The sequence below is a fragment of the Stegostoma tigrinum genome, chromosome 5, assembly GCF_030684315.1.
Source record: "Stegostoma tigrinum isolate sSteTig4 chromosome 5, sSteTig4.hap1, whole genome shotgun sequence".
NCBI classification, from domain to species: domain Eukaryota; kingdom Metazoa; phylum Chordata; class Chondrichthyes; order Orectolobiformes; family Stegostomatidae; genus Stegostoma; species Stegostoma tigrinum.
The window spans coordinates 91,878,140-91,900,895 of record NC_081358.1 but is presented as its reverse complement, the minus strand read 5'-3'; the positions used below and the strand labels follow the sequence as shown (position 1 = coordinate 91,900,895).

Sequence of the window (22,756 nt, the reverse complement as noted above, 5' to 3'; positions counted from 1 at the left end):
CTCTTGTTAGCTGGGGAAGATGCCGGAAAAGAAAATACAGGTTGACCCAGAGGCCAGCATGAGTCAGCATCTTCGTGGGGGAGGGGAGGAAACAAGTACGGCATACTAAGAAATGACAGCACATTTGGAAATTGCATTCCTGTCTTCTGTCATTTAAAAATATTGCCTGCACCTAATTGTTTTTCCTAAATGGAGAAGACAGGATGAAAAGGCAGTTCTATTGCAGATCCTGAATTATCTTTGCCAGTGTGAGTCTTGGGGGAAAAGATTTAGAAGTTATTCACTCACCAGAAAAACATGGCTCAAGGTATTTGAAATTATAGTAGCACAACACTTATTGCACAGGAGCCCAGCATTACCCTAACATGAAAGAAATCACAAACAAAATGGAGCTATTTATTTGTGAGTAATTGCCAGCATTTGATGCTTACATTGGTAACGACTGTTCTCAAATTTTGGGTCGTTATCATTTTCATCGGCTATGAGTATGATCATCTGACAAATGCCAATCAGTGGCTCCTGAGCCTGGTCCGTCGCTGTCACTGACACAGTATATTCTCGTTGATTCTCTCTATCGAAGCTCTGCGTTGTGGTAATAGATCCTAAAAAGGAACACTTTAAAAATGAACCAGCAAGAAAGCATTTTATGATTTCTTCTGCTCTTTCAAATTAAATCTGTAACCTGTGAGTCCTTATTATTTGAGCTTAAAGTCTTCTGAATGACATTTCTCAAACATGTTACATCCTTGTCAGAAAGGAGGCATTCAGATGAACAGTACTCCTGATTGAAAACAAACAGTATAAGTACATTCAATGATGACAGAGTATGATTGTTCAACAGTAATTGGTGAAAACTTTAGATTGTGTATTTTCAAACAGAAGATTCCCTCCTCAGATCATAGTGCTTTAACTCTTCCAGTTGACTCTTTCCATGGAACAAGAGCAGAATATATATTTTTTGAGACAAAGTATAGAAATGGGCATGACAGTGGGAATGAGTTCTGCTCAAGGTAGGACGTATTTCCCCACACAAATGCACTCTTCTCAGATCATTCCATAAGCGTGCACTGGTGAAAATGTAACATTTAATGGACAGGAAGTTCTGAAGTTATTGAAACAAACGAGACTCTAAAATCCTGATACCATTGTTAAAAGGCAAATGAACAGTACTTCACTTCACAAGAAGCCATCCCAATGGACAAGGATAACTACAGAGGTCAGTGCCCTTCAGCCACTCAGTTCATCTGGCTCAGTGCCATGAAGATATCAACGATCTGTGGTGCTCTGCTTGGCTGTGTACCACTGACTACTCAATACTTCACGCTGCTATGAGTGTCAGTTAACATTGTAAAGCTGTCACAGTCACATAGGACGTGTCAAGCATGTCCATCAAATGCCACATGTGCAGTCAATGTCTGCCACATCATTACAACAGCTACATCCAGCAATCACAAAAGAAGCTACAACACTCAGCACCTCATGCACTAACAGGTCACTGACCATCCAGCGCAATGAGGATAACATACACATCTGATTACTTTTCACTGAAGACTTGCATAGAATAAGGACACAACCACAAAAAAAGTCGCCTTTTGATTTGCCAGCCCTTTGAGTTTTGCGCACTGCCTAAGCACAGAACTCAGACTGTGTGTTCTGAAGAAGAGAGAATCTGTTTTTCTCTCTATAGATACTAACAAACATATTGAGTTTCTTCAGCACCTGTTTTTGCTTCAAATTTCCAGCATCTGCAGTTTTTTTATTTTTATTTATTTGAATGTTTTGCACTGGTTCAAGTTGGGATAACAGTTTATTACTCATGCTTCTGCACTATTATCTCCCTACTTTCTTTCAAAACACCGGGGACATTTGCTTTTGGTGGTGAAAGTGTGGCAGGAAAGGACACAGTAAATCTATCAAACATGACAGCTGCTGATGAGGGTAAGCCATTGCCTGGAGACATAGCAGGTAGCTTCAATATTGCTGTTTGAAAATCTGACAAGTCACTTTACATTTAATGATCATGAATTTTACTGGATGAGCTGTGCATTCTGTGAGAACTTTCAGCTGAGGGTAGTGAGAACGCCCCATTTCCAGCATATCTTGGAAGGGTGCACTGACCATTGTCAGACACAGTTTTTTGAGATACAAGAACATACTGACTATTGATTAGTAATTAATGTTCTTATTCATGTTGGATCAATATATGGATTGACATGCCAAGTTCTTGATTTTTCCTGTACCAATGTAACCTAAATAGGTGGATATTTGTTGATACGGACCATACAGAATTTTAATTCAAATGCCCTTTAAGATTACTTTTTTGGAGAGTCCTGGTTCATTTCTGAATAACCATAATAAATGTACTTTCTGAAGTACTTGTTAGATGTGTTCAGGCCACAAGTTGAAGATCTTTTTGAGCTGTTACAGCTGATCATCATCTCATGTGAAACTTGCCCAATCTGCTCTGCTTGGCTTTGACCAAAATACATCAGATTGATGCTAAGACTATCTTTCAGGTCAGATTCAACAATATCTATTTGTTTAGAGGAATATATTTGATGCTAACTTGATTTGAAGTTGGTGAAGAACAGTAGGATGATCATTTGGGAAGGTGTTTTGTACTGTTCTAAATTGTATCCTTGGATCTTCAGAAGTATACGTTGTAGTTGTAAGGATGTGAACTTAGACCATTCCTAATGGTTTGCTTGCCAAATATTCATGCATGAAAACAACTGCAAGAGCCCCTCTTTTTGATGTTAAAGAGTAGTTAGATTCAGTTGTCATAAGGACTTAGAACCAAATGCAATGCACTTATCATTCTGTAATAAACATGCTCTGAGGAATTTTTGGTTACTTATACTTTCAACTGATGACCTTGGGAGGATAATAATACTGAAGTACACACTTACTGAATGATAGTGCATTTTTACAAGTTTTGAAATATTTAATGTGATATTCCTGCCAAATGTATGCTGTGTTTTTAAAGATCATGTATGGGAGACAGCTTGATTACAAACTTTGGAACATATGGGAATAAAAGGTTAAAAAACCTAAAACACCCTTGTAAATCATTTCTGTCTTTCGGTATAGACAACTCATACTTTGAGTTTCTCTCAGAGATTAGATACCCTACATGTTTTAGCTTAATTTCCTCTTGTAGAATGAAGCTTACATATATCATGAATTGCTGGACACTGTTTTGGTGAGTGAGACAATAAACACATCAAGCAAGATCTGGATATTCCACTGAATTGGTTGACAGTTAGAAGACTTGTTTCAGAAGTGCTTGCAAATATTACAGATTTGCTACAATTACTTTGAATTTCCATCCTTCTTCAAGCAGTGTATCAATGGTATATTCTTTGAGTTTGACCGGAAGTACTTTTGTGAAAGATTTAATAGTTGTTGTTCCAGCCTTTAGCTAAATAAACTTTGGTGAAATCACATTCTGAACTTTTATGTTAGCAACTGGCTACAAATTGGTCGATTGTCTCATCTGGTTGTTGGCATATGATAATAACTCAAACCTTTGTCTCATAAAATTGACCTAAGCTGCAACTTGATCTTCTGAAATTAACATTATGTTGTCAGGATCTTTGCAGTCATTGTCAGAAATACCAGAGGATTTTATTCTTCTTAACATTTCAGTGCACAAAACGACCACAAGCTTGACCACCTGATGCTCTTCGTCAATTACCTACTGATTCAGGAAGTAAAGATTGATGTTTACTTTAAATAACTTAAATTCCAACAGGATGTCGATGGTGTGCCAATCCATGATCAAGATGTTTGTTTGCCATCTTTCTTTTGAGGAACAATACTCTCTAAAGTGCCGGTGTCAAAATCTATATGCAGTATTGAGCTTTTCTGTATTTTTTATTGTTGTGGCTTTTCTTCTCTTCTCGCATTATTATTTGTTGTGGTCCCTTTACAAGTTTCAGGCTTGTGCTGATTCATACCAAGAGAAGAAACAGTGATGATGTCAAGGCTTTTTGTGGCAATTCACCAAAGAAATTAATGGAATGTGCCAATGTTGGGACAAAGGTAAAGCGCCTTTAGTGTTGTAACATTTTTTTATCATTTTAAACAGCATTTTGCTGTAGAATCAGTTTCTTAGATTGGAGCTGTCCTTTCAGCACTTTTTAACTGACATTTTCAATTGGGCCACTTGTGGCCTCTCATTTTTTTTTAAGATACGGTGTGCACAGACCATAGGCAACGGAACAAATATAAGAACAGAAGTAGGCTATTCAGCCCACTGAGTCTGTTTTGCCACTCATTGAGACCATGGCTGATCTGATAATTCTCAACTCCACTTTTCTGTCTTTTCCACATGACCCTTGATTCCCTTCAAAACATTCTTGGCCAGCATGGGATTTCTGCCTGAGTATCAGTTCTAGACAGTTCTGTCATTGTATGTTATCATGTTGAAGTAAGGTTAGTTTCCACGGTGCTGGCATTTTGGTATAAAACAGACATAATTTACAAAGGTTTACTGGTGGAAGTACCAGCATTTGGGCATTAGGATAACAGCTACATTTTTCTGGCCAATCTTTATGTTGCTCCAGCGGCCCTTGATTACGTTGATGAGAGCATCATTACCTGCAAAGGCCCCATTTATAAAATCTGTTGCTGGTGTGTAGTGTAGGTGTCAGAGTGGCACACTCAGATTTCCAATTTACTCCACAACCATGAGCTACAGTTAAGTTATTTAAAATGTATTTTAAGAGAAACTTGTATGCGAACTCATGAGGACCAGGGGTGTTCTCTCGAATCCCACAGAACTTATAACAAAAATCTATGCTGTTATCTTCCATTTATTTGCATATCTTGATAAAAGTAAACTTTGATCACGGAAACTTACTGTCCAGAAAGAAGATATTTAACCTTATTAGGCCTTTGCTTGTTTTTTGACAACACATTGCTCCCCGATTTTATTTTGTAACCCTGTTAAGTTCCTTATCCTCAAATTCTGTCCACTGTGTTTTTGAATTATTTTGAATTCGGCAACCATAACAATTATTTTATCTCCTCATTTTCCAATGATTTTGAATCTGTTATTCTCAGTATCAATCCATTCTAAAGCAGAAACTAAGGTATATTAATTCAACTACGCCAGTTAGTAAGTTGGTACACAATAATATGTTGTACTTTTTGTTCTTTTCAGTGTATCACTCTTTTCTTATCTTCTCTATGTTCACTGAGCTCCAGTCAATTAAGAGTGTCCAGAATTAAGACCATAAGACATCGGAGTGGAAGTAAGGCCATTCGGCCCATCAAGTTCACTCCGCCATTTAAATCATGGCTGATGGGCATTTCAACACCACTTCCCTACACTCTCCCCGTAATCCTTGATTCCTTGTGAGATCAAGAATTTGTTGATCTCTGCCTTGAAGGCATCCAACGTCCCAGCCTCCACTGCACCCCGTGGCAATGAATTCCACAAGCCCACCACTCTCTGGCTGAAGAAATGTCATCTCATTTCAGTTTTAAATTTACCCCCTCTAATTTTAAAGCTGTACCCACGGGTCCTAGTCTCCCTGCCTAATGGAAACAACTTCCTAGCATCCACCCCCTTCTAAGCTATACATTGTCTTGTAAGTTTCTATTAGATCTCCCCTCAACCTTCTAAACTCTCATGAGTACAATCCCAGGATCCTTAGCCGATGCAAAGATCCAGATGTGCAGGACAAAACTACATTCTTCTGTACAATCGACACATTTTCTTCACAGGTCCTGGACCTAAAATGTTAACTCTGCTTTCTCTCCACAGGTGCTGCCAGACCTGCGGAGTTTTTTCAGCAATTTCTGTTTTTGCTTCTCATTTCCAGCATCATCAGTACTTTAAGTTTTATATTTTCTTCACCTGATTACATGACTTAGGCAAATTGATGACTATAAAGCAGTCTAGGTAAATTCTCATGCTTTAAGACAAATGCCAGGCTTCTTTCCTTCTTTAAAAGAAGTGATTTATCCCATTAGAACATTCGCATTTACTGAACTATTGCATTTGAATAACCAGAAATATATTTTTTCAATGTTGTTCTAACAAATCGAATGGAAAACCTTTAATCCATGTATCAATGGGTCCGCTTATTCAGCCTGGATAAACATTTTAGAAAGGCAATTCTCAAAATTCCTGAATGACCTTCCCACATATTTAGAGATTAGCAGCATCATTTTTGACAGTACATAAAATTTTAAACAAGTGAGCAATAATTTGTCTACAAATTCCTGTTGCATTAATCATGATTTCAATAAATTCTCATTTGGATAGATACTTTGATTTATTTTTAAAATCAGTTTACCTCTTTTGCTTCAGAGTGCGCAGCTGTCAAATTTGGCTAATGCCTGCACATTCATAGATTGACAGAGGTAGATCTTCTGTGTTGCATGTGATAATAGTCAAACAGTCAATGAGGGCCTCACATGTAAGGCAGCTGGGGGAGAAAGCTCATTTCTGTGGACATGACCTGCGTGCTATTATGAGGATAAGACTTTAACACTACCTCAGCAAATGAATAAAATTCTTGGAATGAAAATTAAAGATATTGGCAGCCTTTGGTCTCAGAGTCTGGCTGGGGATTTTTTTCCTCCTCCTTCGTTCAATAGGGGATTGGGTGCATGTTCTGATATTTGGTTCTGACAGGCCCTGGAGCCTCACAGCAAAATAATTCCCAAAGATTCACTTCCCATCCCTCTCTGTATGAGCTTCCCTCCGTCCCAAACAGCACCCACTGCCCTGTGATCATTTGATGCATCACCATCTTTGTTCCTAGTCGTTACCACATATCTGCACATGCTCAGTCGCTGCCCCAGCAAGAAGTGCAACCTTTGTACTTTAATTACAAAAGTTACTGAGCAGTATACTCACCAGTGTCCGGATTTATATGAAATCCCGGAGTAACTCCATCTCGAATCATGAGTCCGTACTTCACCTGTCCATTTACACCAAGATCAGCATCATGGGCCCTGACCTGTAGTACAAACGTTCCAGGAGGCTGGTTTTCCAAGACACAGGCATCCTCACTGTATTTAATGCACTGAAATAAAATCAGAAACATAGCTGACCTTCTATTCTTTGTTTGCCCTAAAGTCCGCGAAGCTATAATACAAAACCTCATAGCTCTTATGTGAGTGAGTAAAAATGAAATGACAGATTAACCAATTAAAGCTCTGTGCTATGAGTGAAATAATTGGGTCAATTTAAGGAACTGGTTTGCTTAATTTGATTTCCTTTAAATTAAGTAGTACTTTAATAATTCCATTGAACCATCCTTCATTAAAAAAAGTTTGATATATTTGAAAAAATGTTTCAGTTACTTTTCAAGCGAATTGATTCATCTTCCTCTAAATCTGTCGAAGTGACAAATAATGGCAAATTGTAGTGAGTATAAGAGATATCTTAGTTGAATTAGGCTGTAATGGGTGGGAATATACTTTGAAACTCAGATAAGTAACAGATGAGCACCCTCAGTAAGGCATATTGATGTCTTATTACAACTCTTGCTTGTGTACTCATTTCCATAGCTCCCTTGGTTACTTGAAAAAAACAAAGATGCTGGAAATTAGAAACAAAAATAGAAATTGCTGGAAAAACTCTGAACTGAAGAAGGGTCACTGGTCCCAAAATGTTAACTTTGCTTTCCTTCCACAAATGTTGCCAGACCAGCTGCGTTTCTCCAGTCATTTCTTTTGTTGTACCTTTGTGACCTGTTTAGTATCACATTTTTTGACTAAAATTACTCATTTGTGTATTTAATGCTGAACACTGCAGTTGTTATCACGGAGTCTAGCCGTCAGGGGATTTTGTGAATCTAATTTATGATCTGCCTGTTCACCTCGGTTGCCATCTTGTTTTTCCCTAACTGATTTTTCCGCTCAGGCAAAGTCATTTGAAAACTCACCTTTGAAGTTTTAAATATAAGATTTATTTTAAATTTAAATAGAAACATTCTTTGATCTTATTAGACCATGACTTTTGCATGCCAAAGAGGTCCTTGTCTGCTGGTCTTAGCACACTTGCTGCCTGGATCATGCCTATTAAAATGGTGCAGGGTGCTAATTTGGCAAAGACAAGGTGGTTACCCCACCGTGTTCCATTCTTGTCAGGTACTGGAGACTAGAATTTGCTTTGTATACCACTCCCTGAATAAGGGCAAATAATCACTTTTGTACTGCAGGTTATTCTTTTCCCAGAAACATGCTTATACATTTTTGAATTGTGATGAGTAACATTTTACAGGACAAGAGAACAGGCAGTAAAAACGGCTTCCAAAAGCTACTGTATAAGCGTCTGTGACTTTGTGTGCTAATAGAGCACAGTGACCTCACTCTGATTTCCATATCTTGCTGTAAAGAATTTATTTAGACTCTCTTTTATACCCTATATACAGCAATTCAATACCTGTTCCATTCTGCACAATACTTGGCCCAGAATTAATCCCGATAGTCCACATGGGAATTGTATTTATTGTTGAGAACCACGTATAATTTTTTTATGTGCCACTACTTTCCCAATTCCAGTACCAGTTCCTTTAAATCGTTTCTCCACTATATTTTTACACTCTGGAGGGAGCACATACCTCTGAAAACACAGGTTTATTGTTATTCACATCATTAATCCCCACAATGACTTGAGCAATGCTGCTGAGAGATGTGGACCCTCCTGAGGTATTGTCATCTGTTGCTGTTACATTCAGAACGTACTGGGGTCCTTGAAGCTTTGGCAGTGGGCTTCTACGAAGTTTGATAATACCTGCCATTGAACAAAATAACATTGCAATTAACCCTTACTGCGAACAAGCTTGGCTTCTTCCACATAGTATATTTTCACCATGTTTTGGGATCTCAGCATTCATTTTATGCAACTTCTTACAAAATATTTCCCTGTAGATTTGCGAGGTAAAGTCATGTGAGATATAGTCCTGATCCATATGGACAATATTTAACTTTACAGTGATGGTACAGGGTTGAAATGCCAGTTTTCCATTTGAGAAGCCCTGACAAGCAGGTCTCCTTTAGCTCCTGCTGAACATATAGCAGCAAATCCTTATTTTGATAGAATTCAGAGATCTATTTTGGGAAATACAGGAGGCTGGTGGAAGTGTATCGGAGAACAGAGTCAGGAGTAATGAAAAGATTTTGGGAAAGTACAGAGATTATAAAGGTCTGAAGGTGAGTCAGTGTAGGGGAGGGAGGAAGGGAGGGGGATCAGGAACATCCCAGTGGGTGGAGGGGACGTTTGATGCAGAGAAATGGGGAAAACTGGCTCAGTGAAAGGGTACAGCTTGTGATGGCATAGTCCTTTGAGATAGTAGTTTGGAAGGGCCTACTGGGATGATCAGAAGGTTTGGATTGGAAATCAGAGGGGTTGTGGAGGGGGATTGAAGGCTGAAGCTGGGAGTGCAGTGGAGAGAGGAATGGGAGAATGTTGGTGGATTATGGAAGAATGTTTGTTAAGAGAGAATAGAGAGGGATGGTGGATGATCATGGAACACTGTGGCTTGGTCTTTGAGTGTGAATCATATCCAGAGATGGAGGAGATTCCAATCACTTGACAGGAGTAACTCTGGTGGGTGGGGGAAGTCAGGTTAGCTTAGTCGTCATTCGTGGGAGAACCACTTTCCTTGGGTCATAAACTGTGCTGGGAAAGTGCTCACCTGTTGCATCCAACATATCCACAACATCCCTTCAGCATCCAGAAAACTTAGCTGTTTAGTACAAAATTTAAAACTACGATAAAGTTGGAAATCTGCAGCCTCATTTTAAAATTGATTTTTTTATATTAATTCACAGGAATTAAGGCATCACTGGACAGGCCAGCGTTTATTGCCCAACCCAGAGGGAAGTTAAGAATCAATCATGTTTCATTGGGTCTGGAATCACATGTTGGCCAGGCCAGGTGAGTTTCCTTCATGGTCATCATTAGACTCTTAATTCCAGACATTTATTGAATTTAAATTCCACCATCTGCCACGGTGGGATTCGGACCTGTGTCCCCAGAACATTAGCTGGGTCTCTGGATTCACAGTTTCAGTGATAATACCACTAGGCCATCACCTTCCCAGGCCATCCTGACCCTAACCGTACCATTTTGAAGGGTTTATTAATCACCAGGAGAAGACCAAGTAAAAGATGTCAGTATATGCTGCTGTACAGTTTTCCAATGTCATCAGTCCTGAGATTGGGTAGAATCTTGTTGAGGCATTGGGGAGCCTCTCCATGCTGGCTGGAGAGCTGGGAAGCTGTATTTGGAAAGGCCACTGAACCACAAGGCAATAAGGGAATGGTGAAGCTACATCTTTGACCACTGACTTTTGTGGTTCGCTGCTGTACTTTCTTCATAAGGTCTCTGTGAGGCATCTATAAGATGTTGGTACTTTTACGAGAAAATGTGGCCAAATATATTTGCACAGTTTTACCTTTCTGATTGTCAAGCTCAAAATTGTTATCTTCATTGCCACCTGTGATTGTATAGATAACACTGTCACCATCAGGATCCTTCGCATGAACTGTAGCAACTAAGCTGTTAGGTCCAGCATCCTCAGAAAGGAATGTCTTATATCTGTATGTAAATGATAATAGAAGTTTGGTCATGCCGAACAACATTTGAAACAAATTGACTGCAAAAAAATGACAGGCCCAACAATCCAAAGACTCAGTGAGTGAAGGAAAGAAAAATAGCTTTAATGCCTTCAGGACTTTCCAAACCACTTTACCTTGGAAGTGTAGCCACTGCTGGAATGTCTTAGAATGCTTACAGTATGGAAACAGGCCATTTGGTCCAGTGAGTCCACACTGACCCTCCAAACAGCATCCCACCCAGGCCAACCCCCTTATCGTATCCCCAGTAATTCTCATGGCTAATCCACCTAGTGTGCACATCCCTGGATAATATGGGAAATTTAGCACGATAAATCCACCTAACCTACACGTCTTTGGACTGTGGGAGGAGACCACAGCACCCAGAAGAAACCCACACAGACACAGGGAGAATGTGCAAACTCCACACAGACTTCCCCGAGGGTGGAATGGAACCTGGATCCCTGGCACTGTGAGACAGCAGTGCTAACCACTGAGCCACCCCAAGAGGTCTTTGTTTCTAAGTTAGGATTTGAACCCATGTCCCAAGAACATTAGTCTGGATTCCCATGCAGTGATATTACCACTACGCTGTCCTATCCCCCATAAATGAAACAAGTTGGAAACATAATGGCTAATTTGCATCCAGGAAGTTCTCACAAACAACACTGTGATGATAAACCATCTTTTTAGCAATGTTGGCTCAAGATAAATTTTGGCTGGGACATCAGAGAGTTTGCCTGCTCTTCTATAAAACAATACCACAGGATCTTTCCTATTCACTTGAGAGGGTAAACAGTGCATTCATTTAATATTCTCATCTGAAAGGCAGCCCTTCAAGCAATGCTGCACTCCTCCAGTGCTATACTGAAATGTCTGTTTAGATTTTGTACACAGGTTTCCAGGGAGCGACTTAAACCTACAATCTTCCAACTCAAAGAGGGAAGCTGGAGCAACAGTTCACTGAAGAAGTACAGAAATTGCACCAGCAAACATCTCCTCAAACACTTAAACCAAATAAACTGTGGTTTACTTTGAAGTCTAGATTCAAATTGTTTACTGCATGAGCAAATATGCTTCCAGCAAATGAAATTCAGTTCGTATTCTGCGATAAGAATATAAAGAAATAGGGAAACCATTGAGTTAACATAGTAACAAATAGTGCACTTTTCTTTCAAAGACCGTAATGTATGACCTGCACTTGATTATATTAACAAAGGTCATTTTTTGAGAAACATCTGTTTCTGATATTATCAGCCATGGAAAGTCAAAAAAACTGCTTGAATTATTTAAAGGAGAAAAAGAAGCATCAAGGCCATTTTCTATATAAAGCTATCCTCTGCAAGTACTGTTTTTAAAAATTGAACAAATTTTCAGGAAATGCCATAAATTTTGTTATTGATGCTTCATCCCAGAGAGATTCACAGCACTTTGAAGATGTATAATGCCGGAAGCCTGTGCCCCACCTGAATATTTTACAGAAATGAGTGGTTTGGAACTGAAGGTTGTTTCAGAGCAAATTTAACTGGAAAAGGTCAGCTCTTTCAGTGCCCTGTAGCTCCAAGTCAGGTTTTTTTTCGCCTAAATTGACTTCAGTTCAGAGCGCAGGTTGTTTGAAGCTTTGAATATCTATAAAGTCCAAACGTTTTATTTTATAAGTACACAAAATAACATGTCACCAAGGGTGGCAAAAACTGTTCTAACACTGCTGATTTGTTCGAACAAAATAAATTAAAATTAAGAGTATCTGTCAGATATATTTTGTACCAGAGGTATTTTCCCCCTTTCCGTCCCCCTTAGCTTTTCCTTACAGTAACAAAATTACATGGAGAGACATTCACATACATGCTCTGCGAAAATACAGGGACTTCATCATTGATGTTAGTCATCCTGATCCTCACTGATGCAGTTCCAGTTCGAGCTAGATGGCCTTTGTCTACAGCAGCAACAACAAATTCATACATGTGGTTGGGTCGCTCATAGTCCAATTGTTGCTTTGGGCTGATGATTCCCTGAGGGGTAATGGTAAATTCTGCACCCTGGGAGAAGTAGGAAATCTCTGCATTGAGGCCTGTGTCACAATCCTGTGCCAGCACTAACAAGAATAAAGCAGAATGCTTTAGTTATTTAGGAAAGGGGAACAGTCACTTAAATACAATCAATTAGCAATAAATAAGGGTTAAAGCATGCAATTTTAAACACTCCAGAAATTAGTTGAAAAATATAACTGAACACATATTGCAAATAGATAATATGCAAGAACAATTGCAGCTGTCACTTTTATTTAAGTCTATTATGGAGCAGGATGAGGTCAGGAGTTTCACAAAAATGGTAAGAAAATTTGGAAAGCCAAGCAGGAATTGGGAATGAGTTAGCAGAGATGGCTAGTAGTGAATACTTTGAAAATGTTTTTGTAGGATGAAAAAGAGTAAGCAAGGTGAAAGCTTTTCTGAAGATGAAAGCATTACTCTAACAACCCTTTGAAAATCAAGTTTATCCCATTAGTGATTGAATGAGAATGGATAATTCATGGACAGGGAGTTCCAAATCTGATAAATTCTACATTTGGGTATAATTTCTCTAAGGTTTTCCTGATCTCATACTCCCACTTAAGTAGATTAGCTAACACTTACAGAAGCAATATTTAAAAAGTACTTGGATGAACACTTGAAGTATCATAACATTCAAGGCTACAAGCACAGTCTGGAGAAGTGGGATTACTGTATGCAGTAGTGTCTTTTTGGCAGTACACATTCAGTTGGCCAAAGTGGGTCTTTTGTACTCTATGATTCTATGAGAAATGGCAAAAATGTGCACAACAAAAACAAACCCTATTTGTTATGCCATAATTTTTAGCCAACTCCATAGACTGTCATATCAAAAAAGCACTGAAGAACTTTTTATAGTCCAAGACTTTCTGTGAATGAGTGTTTATAGATCCAGAAAATCTTTGCTGCCATCTTGAAAACTCCAACAATTATAGCAATTAGAAATTATGCACATAAAAACCTCAAGCATGACAGGATTCTATGACCTATGTTCGATGATCTTTGAAAAAAATGTTATTCAACGTGTTTAAGTTTCCAGTTCTGTGACTTTTTTTAGTGTTTTGAATATTACAAGAATATATGTTTGTTTATGTAATTATGCCCTTGGGAATTTAATTGAGATTGCCCAAGCATGTTTGAATAAAGTCCTAATAATGAGTAGAAAAGGGAAAATGTTCATTCCTTCACTTATATAATTGTCTAGGTTGCTTCAGCTCAAGTCTTTGGCATTGCTGGAAGCAAATGCTTTGTTAGCTCATCTTCTGCCATTAAAATAAAACAAAGCAATAATTGTTAATGCTCTGACAAGGAGGAGCTGCCAAAAAACTGACAGTTTCAAGGGCATTGCTACTTAGGAATTGGAGTAGTGGCAATAAGGTTTATTGAGCCTGTTCTATCATTCAATATTATCGTGACTAACTAAAAAATTGCCTATGCATCCTTAAATATATACAAGCATTGACAATCACGGATATCAAATTTGAAATATCCATAACCTTTTGGATGAAAAACAGTCTCTCTTCATTCCACTCTTAAATGATAGAGGCCTTATCCAGCAAGAGTCGCCCCAGCCAAGGGAAACATTCTCTCAGTGTTTATCCTGTTAAGCCCCTTCAAAATCTTGTCTGTTTCAATGTGATCATTTCTTATTCTGATAAACTCCAGAGAACACAGACTCAATTTACACAGTCCTTCATCATAGGGCATCCCAGGAACTTCTCTAGTGAAACTAACAAACCTTCACTCTATCATTTCCATTCCAACTACACTTTTCCCCAAATATGGGGACCAAACTCCAAACTTTCCAAACGTAGTCTTACTAAAGCATTGTACAATTTTAGCAAGACATCTTTGCTCAATCTTCTCCAACTCTTGCAATAAAGACTAATACGCCTTTTTCCGCCTTAATTATTTACTATAGCTGCATGCTTACTTTCTGCATTCCTTGCACAAACACATTGATGTTGCTTTGAACATGAATTTTATAAGTTTCATGCTTTTTGAAAACTTTTCTCGTTTTCAATTTTGGCTACCAAATGGTGGAGATGTTGGTGTTGGACTGGGGTGGACAAAGTCAGACAACACATGGCACCAGGTTATAGTCAAACAGATTTGTTTAAAATCACAAGCTTTTGAAGCACTGCTCCTTCATCAAAGTTGATAATATCACACTTGTCATACAATACTTGATTGCTCACTCCCATAATCTATATATATCAATTTGCAGCCTCTTTATTTCTTCAACATATGTTTAATTCTCTCTAGTTTTGTAAGTTCAGCAAACTTAGAATCATTACTCTCTTTGTCAAAATTATTAATCTAGATTGTAAATAGGAATCCTGTGCAATGAACCTTTTTGTATTCCACCAGTTACAGCCTGTCAACTTGAAAATGTGCTGTTTATCTCTATTCATTATGTTCTGTCTCTTCAACCAGTGTTCCATCCATGCTGGTATATTACCTGCAACTCATTTCACCCTTATCTTGCATTTTAATCTTTTGCGCGATGCCTTACTAAATGCTTTCTGAAAATCCGAGTAGCTGACAATTTTTGCTTCCCCTTTATCTACCATAGTAGTCAGAACCTCATAAAATTCTAGTAAGTTTGCTGATCACAATTTTCATTTTTTCAAACCATGTTGACTTTGTCTGTTCATTCAATGTTTTGAGTGCATTGTTAAGGCTTCCTTAGTAACAGATGTTAGCACTTTCTCAATGACTTCGGTGAGGTTCGCTGCCCTGTTTTCTCTCTTTCTCCTTTCTTGAATGCTCCCCCACATTTGTTAACTTCTAATCAATTGTAACCATTCCAGGATCTAGGGAACTTTAGCAAATCAAAGCCAGTGAATCAAGAACTCTGTCTCTGCAGCTACGTCTGTTAGAACAGGAAGATATAGGCCCCCAAATTCTCGGGATTTGTTGGATTTTTAATCCTCTAAATTTCTCTAGTATTCTTTTCTACTATTTATTACATTAATTTCCTCACTATTATAAGTTTTTGGTTACATGACATTTCTAATATATAAGTTGGGTTTTCAATGAAGACAGACACAAAATATTTGTTCAGTTTCTCTGCCATTTCCTCATTCCCCATGATAATTTCTCCTGTCTCTGCCTCTAGGGACCAGTTTATCCTAGACACTCTCATTTTTGTGTACTTGTTAAAGCTGTTTTCTTATTTCTGTCTAGTTTAATCTCATATTCTACTCGACCCTTTTTATCATTGCTTGGTGACTTTACTGGTTTTCAAGCATTCATAATCCTCAGGCTTACTACTGTTCTTTGAAGCATTGTAAGTATCATCTTTAAATCTAATACTATCTTTAATTTCTTTAGTATGTCATGGACGAACCTTCCTTTTCTGTATTTTTGTCGGACAGCTTTACTTGTTTATTCATGAGTTTCACACTGTTTATTTACTACCATATCTTCTGGTCTCCTTACTCAATCTTAGCCAGCACTTCTCTCATAACTGTATAGTTGCCTTTGTTCAAGAGTCTTATTTGTGATTGTCATACATCACTTTCAATCCTAATTTGGAATTCAATTGTATTGAGATCATTCTTTTCCAATAGATCTTTTATTATGAAATTAATAATCAACTGTTCCTCAGTGCACAAATGTGTGCTAGCCCTTACACTTCTTGTATGTAGAATGCACTGCCGGCCGTGGTAGTGGAGTCAGATACATTAGAGACATTTAAGCAACTCTTGGATAGGTACAGGATGATAGCATAATGTAAGGTGTGCAGGGTAGTTTGATCTTAGTAGGAAAATAGGTCAGCACAACAACGTCGGCTGAAGGGCCTGTACTGTGCTTTACTGTTTTATGTTCTATGTTCTTTAGCTGTATCCATTCTTGTTCTGTCATACACACATATACCAAGCCGCAGTTGAAACTAACGCAAACTATAGCAGGCTTATTGAGCAGAAAAACCATTTCTAACTATAAAGTTTACTCTTTGTCTACACAGTTATGCTTAAGTTTAAATGAGCCAATTAAAGCTTATGAGTATACTGTAGTTTGACCTCTATCTGCACCTATACAGCTAATTTAAGCTGGAGTGGTGGCAGTGATGTTTTATTTGGTTTCAGCATCTTATCTAAGGTCGGGGATTGTTTGTCCCCCACTACAGGGGATGTAGCTCAATGGTAACTCTAACATTTGTTTCATAACTGCCGTTGTCCTGGTGGTTTTATACAATCGAGACGTCTTGCTAGGCTACTTCAAACGTATTCCTGCTGCTCTGTAATGTTGCCCTGGATGACTACAAATTACTGTACCTTGAATTAAATATTAGGAAGATCAGATCATTGCATTTGACCCTGTGACAGAAACACTGCCACAACAACTGATGCCAACGCTATCTCTGGCCATTACCTGAGGCTAACTCAGATTGTAGCAACCTTGACATTTTATTTGATCCCAAGGTAAGCTTCTAACCTCATACAGGCTCCATCACTAAGACAGACCACTCTCAACTCTATAACATCATGTTTTTGGCTGTTTGCACATGAGAACATTGGTTAAGATTGCATGTTTACTATATAGATAGGCTAAATTTGCTGCTTTGATTATTGTAAGAACAGCCACCTAGCTGAATTAGTAAAGATACAGCTTTTGGTGCCTCTAGAATTAACACCAGTAAGGAATCAGCCCTTAAACTGCAAGAAAATAAAATAACAGATTTTAATTTGGAAAAGTCAACCCTTCCTCATCATTTTAGGCATCATTGTGTTTGCCTGCAGTTTCTTACAAAATTGGAACATTAATAGGTATTCACTCAGTATGATCTCTGCCAAGCCAACTCCCCAGTAAAGTCATAATGGCATATTGTGAAACTTTAGACTTTGAATCCAATAGAGGTTCACTACACATTTGGTCGGAATACACACCAATATCAGCATGGTGTTGGCACCAAACTTACTGTTTAACAGCAGAAGTTAATGGACATTAAATTGGAACTTGATATGCCTTCAGTAGACCTGACAAGCTGTTTGGAAGCTTCAAACTACAAGGCAATACTGCAACAAACACGGAACATCAGCTCATTAAACAAAGTCAGTTGGTGTGTATAACGCTGTCAAATCTTCTCACTACTTCTCTCCTGCAGAGGTGGCTTACTTTGAACAATCTCACATTTCTGCCATGACATGAGTAATCTTTCATTAAATATTCCTTTTAAAGTAGCAAGGAGGTTTAATTAAATGCACTTTGCTGGCTCTCCTTCTAATAAGGCTCAAATCTCATTTATTTATAAATGAGTGAAGCATAACCAATGAAATCACTGTTGACATTTCCACATCAAAAGTGATCTGAAAATAATCAAAGGAGAAACTCCTGTCAATAGAAGCATTGCCAGCTTTTTCCCCATTATTAAGAAACCTCACTTGATTTTGCCTTTGACAAGATGGTAGCAATAAAAAGATAAGGCTTTGCTCTTTGTTGATGGAAATGAGAGCCTTAATCTTACACACAAATACTGTCCAGCCTTTGCAGATGTGTCAACATTGAAAACACAGCAAAACCAACAAGGCTGGGGATGGAGGTCTAAAGCTTGTACGAGATTTTAACAGCAGTCTCATTCTACATGCAACTTGAACATTTCTCTAATGAAAACCACTGTTCCAGGGTTCACTAGGCTCCAGTAAGGACTGGTTCCAGCATATGCCATAATATTTTAAACACACTCTGGGTGCATTGTGTTTTTTTCCTTTACTACTGTTTCAAATTTATTCTAATCGAGCAAGCATTTTTATCCAGAGGGGAAAGATTAGGCTAAATCTGAATCATTAGTTTTAATTTTTGTTGCCTTAACTCCAGCAAATCTCATTTAAGATGGGTCAGCAAGTTTGCAGACGACACAAAGGTCGGAGGTGTCGTTGACAGTGTAGAGGGCTGTTGTAGGCTGCAGCGGGACATTGACAGGATGCAGAGATGGGCTGAGAGGTGGCAGATGGAGTTCAACCTGGATAAATGCGAGGTGATGCATTTTGGAAGGTCGAATTTGAAAGCTGAGTACAGGATTAAGGATAGGATTCTTGGCAGCGTGGAGGAACAGAGGGATCTTGGTGTGCAGATACATAGATCCCTTAAAATGGCCACCCAAGTGGACAGGGTTGTTAAGAAAGCATATGGTGTTTTGGCTTCCATTAACAGGGGGATTGAGTTTAAGAGTCGTGAGATCTTGTTGCAGCTCTATAAAACTTTGGTTAGACCGCACTTGGAATACTGCGTCCAGTTCTGGGCGCCCTATTATAGGAAAGATGTGGATGCTTTGGAGAGGGTTCAGAGGAGGTTTACCAGGATGCTGCCTGGACTGGAGGGCTTATCTTATGAAGAGAGGTTGACTGAGCTCGGTCTCTTTTCATTGGAGAAAAGGAGGAGGAGAGGGGACCTAATTGAGGTATACAAGATAATGAGAGGCATAGATAGAGTCGATAGCCAGAGACTATTTCCCAGGGCAGAAATGGCTAGCACGAGGGGTCATAGTTTTAAGCTGGTTGGTGGAAAGTATAGAGGGGATGTCAGAGGCAGGTTCTTTACGCAGAGAGTTGTGAGAGCATGGAATGCGTTGCCAGCAGCAGTTGTGGAAGCAAGGTCATTGGGGTCATTTAAGAGACTGCTGGACATGCATATGGTCACAGAAATTTGAGGGTGCATCCATGAGGATCAATGGTCGGCACAACATTGTGGGCTGAAGGGCCTGTTCTGTGCTGTACTGTTCTATGTTCTATGTTCTAAATCTTGTAAATTAGTTAATTAAAATATAACTATTTACACAAAACTAAATCAATTTAATATTGACCTACTTTGATGCATCCTCTTGTGTATTTTCAAGTTTTTTTGATTTCATAAATGACTTTAAGTCACCATTTACAATAACAATACAACAGTTTAAGCTTGTGAATGAGCTGGCTTCTCCCACTTGTGATAATTTTCAACTATACTGCCAAAAGAAATACACCTCAACATCACAACTTGGAAGGTTTTGCAATTCACACATATTGGAAACTGTTAAGGATGGTCCCATTGGCAAATTTTGTTTGTGCATTATCAACACTTCTTTTCTTGGGGAAGTTCTATGTGTGTAACAGAAGAGCTGGCACTGGGGCAATCCTCATGCTGACTATGAAACCAGTTCATAGTTCATGTAATGTCTTTCATAGAATCCCTACAGCAGGTAATTCAGCCCATTGAGTCCAGATCGACCTTCCAAAGAATATCCCACCTAGACCCACCCCCTACCCTAGCCCTGTAACCTTGCATTTCTTAGGCTAATTCACCTAGCCTGCAAATCCATACATACTCTGGGCAATTTAGCATAGTCATTCACTTAAACTGCACATTTTGGGGACCTGGGAGGAAACCGGAACCCATGCAGGCAGGGGGACAATGTGCAAACTCCAAACAGACAGTCACCTAAGGGTTCCATCGAACCCAGGTCTCTGGTGTTGTGAGGCAGCAGTGCTAAACACTGTGTCACCAAGCCACCCCTACCATTGTGTTGCCCTTCTTTGGTGGTTTAATGTTTGTGCACACAGGAATGCATGCAGCATTTTATATTTGATCAATCTAAAATTCTTCCTTTGTTGGCTGGAACCCTCCTAATGTTATTGTATTTCCACACACTGTAGCAACAGAATGCATGGACTAATTCAGCCCATCAGATCTATGCTATCCAAGGAGCAACCCAGTTAGTTCCATTCCCTGGCCCTTTCACACGGTGCATTTTCTCAAGTAACCATCCAATTTCTTTGTGAAATTATGTGTCTCTGCTTTTATCATTTGCTTAGATAGCAAATTCTAGGTCTTTATTACTTGCTGCATGAAAATAAATTCTTCCTCATACCTCTCCGCCACCATGAACCCTGCATCTCTTATCCAGAATCTTAAATCTAGTTTCATTTTCTTAGCACTATCAGTTAATAGTAATTGCTTTATTTTGGTTAACATATGTAATCCAGCCATAATCTTGCGCCCTGCAGCAATTCTCCTCTTAATTTCCTTTCCCCAAAGGAGAACAATACTAGCTTCTCCACCCTAACACTGTAGCTGAAATCCCTCACCCCGAGTGTAATTTTGATAAATCTCCCCTGTGCCCTCTCAAGGACTCACATATTCTTCCTAAAGTACTCTAGTTATTACTGAACCACAGCCATCTAACTATATCAAGGAAGTATAATTATAGTGTGGAGCTGGAGGAACACTGCAGGCCAGGCAGCATCAGAGGAGCAGGAATGTTGGCATTTCAGGTTGGAACCTTTCTTCAGAAAGGTATGAATTTCCATTTCTGAAGAAGGATCCTGATCCGAAATGTCAACTTTCATGCTCCTCTGATGCTGCTTGGCCTGGTGTGTTCCTCCAGCTCCACACTATGCTATCTCTGACTCCAGCATCAGCAGTCTTACTATCTCGGAGCAGTAGCTGGTTTTAAGCATTGCCAAACTGACAATAGTTCCAGCATATTGAATGTCATAATAACAAATGATAGACGGGAATTGCAGTTTAGGTAACACACTCAAATCCTGCAGGGCATTTGACTCATCAAAATTCTTAATCAGAAGCAAGAGTGAGTAAAGATGAGACAATCATCAATGCCGAGCTTATACAAAAGTGCATAAAATTTTAGGTATTCCATGCTAGGAGTCAATATGTGCAGGAGTAATCTGGCTTTTCTTCAAAAGACAAGCAAATGTACAACCTTGCAATAAAGAAGTGCCAATGGGAATGTTTTCAGGGACGTTGTCACGGCTGTAGATAGATTGCACGAACTCAGGTGTACAGTCATTTTCATCAGTGATATGAATTACTACCTGGAAAATAATCGGCAGAAAAGCAGGAATCAGAATTCCTCAGGAGCAACACAAAGTAAAATAGATTTTAGTTAATCTGAAAGAATGATGTTGTACAATTGCTGTGATGGTGTTACATTCAGCAACAAAACAGTAATGAAGATCAAAAGGCCTTGGTAAAGCAATTCTCTCTCACCAGATTTGAAATTCAAATTCAACAGGGAGAATGAGAAAAATAATAGGAATGCTGACAAATTAGCATTTTAGATTTATGTTAATGGTAGAGAATCATGCCATGAATATTAGAACTTTCGTTTCTGATAACAACATACTGTGGACCTTTCAGGAACTGTGTATAATTTGATACATATGTAAGAGAATTGAAATCAGAATCTATAATGATATTGTTATATGTGATTCAGATGAACACTGTATTAATGGTAACACATGATGGATGGCATGGAATTCCCAATGGAGTGCTACTCACAGGTGGCACACCTGAGGAAGGAGTTTGACTTTTTACCTCCAAGGGCTGCTTCCCAACAGAATTTACAGATGGTGGATAATGAATAGATTAGTACAGCTAATCATTTTATATAGCTACATATGCATTGAATGTAGGTGAAGTATCCTAAATTAAAATCTCCTTTGTCCATTTTAAGTAATGTTATATCCATTTTTGTGACCAAAGATGAACGCATTAATAACCAATTCAGTAAGGCAGAAGGCCATATCCAATCTGCATGACTATTTGAGCCAGGGGCTGCCCTCATTGTTGCCTGAAATGAATACAATCCTGGGCTGACTTCAAATCAGGATGACTGTAATATTTTGCTCAAGTAGTTGATTGCACATCACAAGTTCCAACTTGGATTTCAAGACCTTGGGCAGCTTATCCAGCTGTATGTAAAATAGGCACTGGAAATCATGCTAAATAAAGGTCCCAAGAGCATTCAAAATGTCACTTCATTTGGTGTCAAAAAGGGCAGGGGTGGGGGGTACTCTTCCTGGCTCCATAAAACAACTGCCAATATTCCAATATTCGCTCAATTCCACTCTGGATAGCATCTCACCTTCCCAGTTTACCCAGGAGCCTTGGCACAAGTGGAAATTATTAAGATCCTGAGAGCTGAGCTGTGTGAATTATTATGATAAGACTCAATGACAAATTTAAGAGAGTTCTTAGTGTCTCTTTTATGATCCTCTCTTGTTGCACACCATTAAAATTATGGATTTTAACAAGTACAGAAGCCAGGGTGGCTCACATCTTGGTGAAAGCAGATTTCAGTATCAATAGATGTTTTGTTCTTAAATATTCATGCTATTGAG

At 38.8% G+C, this 22,756-nt stretch overlaps 1 protein-coding gene across 2 annotated transcripts in view; it reads right to left on the bottom strand.

Moving 5' to 3' along the window:
- Positions 1-22,756, bottom strand: part of si:dkey-22o22.2 (neural-cadherin) — a 276,496-nt gene that overhangs the window by 105,075 nt on the left and 148,665 nt on the right. For both annotated transcript variants that reach the window (XM_048530230.2, XM_048530231.2), the window contains exons 5-10: positions 21,337-21,448; positions 12,430-12,679; positions 10,425-10,567; positions 8,586-8,758; positions 6,875-7,043; positions 432-602 (exon numbers count right to left, since the gene is read on the bottom strand). In XM_048530230.2, coding sequence (XP_048386187.2) covers positions 432-602; positions 6,875-7,043; positions 8,586-8,758; positions 10,425-10,567; positions 12,430-12,679; positions 21,337-21,448 — 1,018 coding nt within the window. The remainder of the gene's footprint in view (positions 1-431; positions 603-6,874; positions 7,044-8,585; positions 8,759-10,424; positions 10,568-12,429; positions 12,680-21,336; positions 21,449-22,756) is intronic.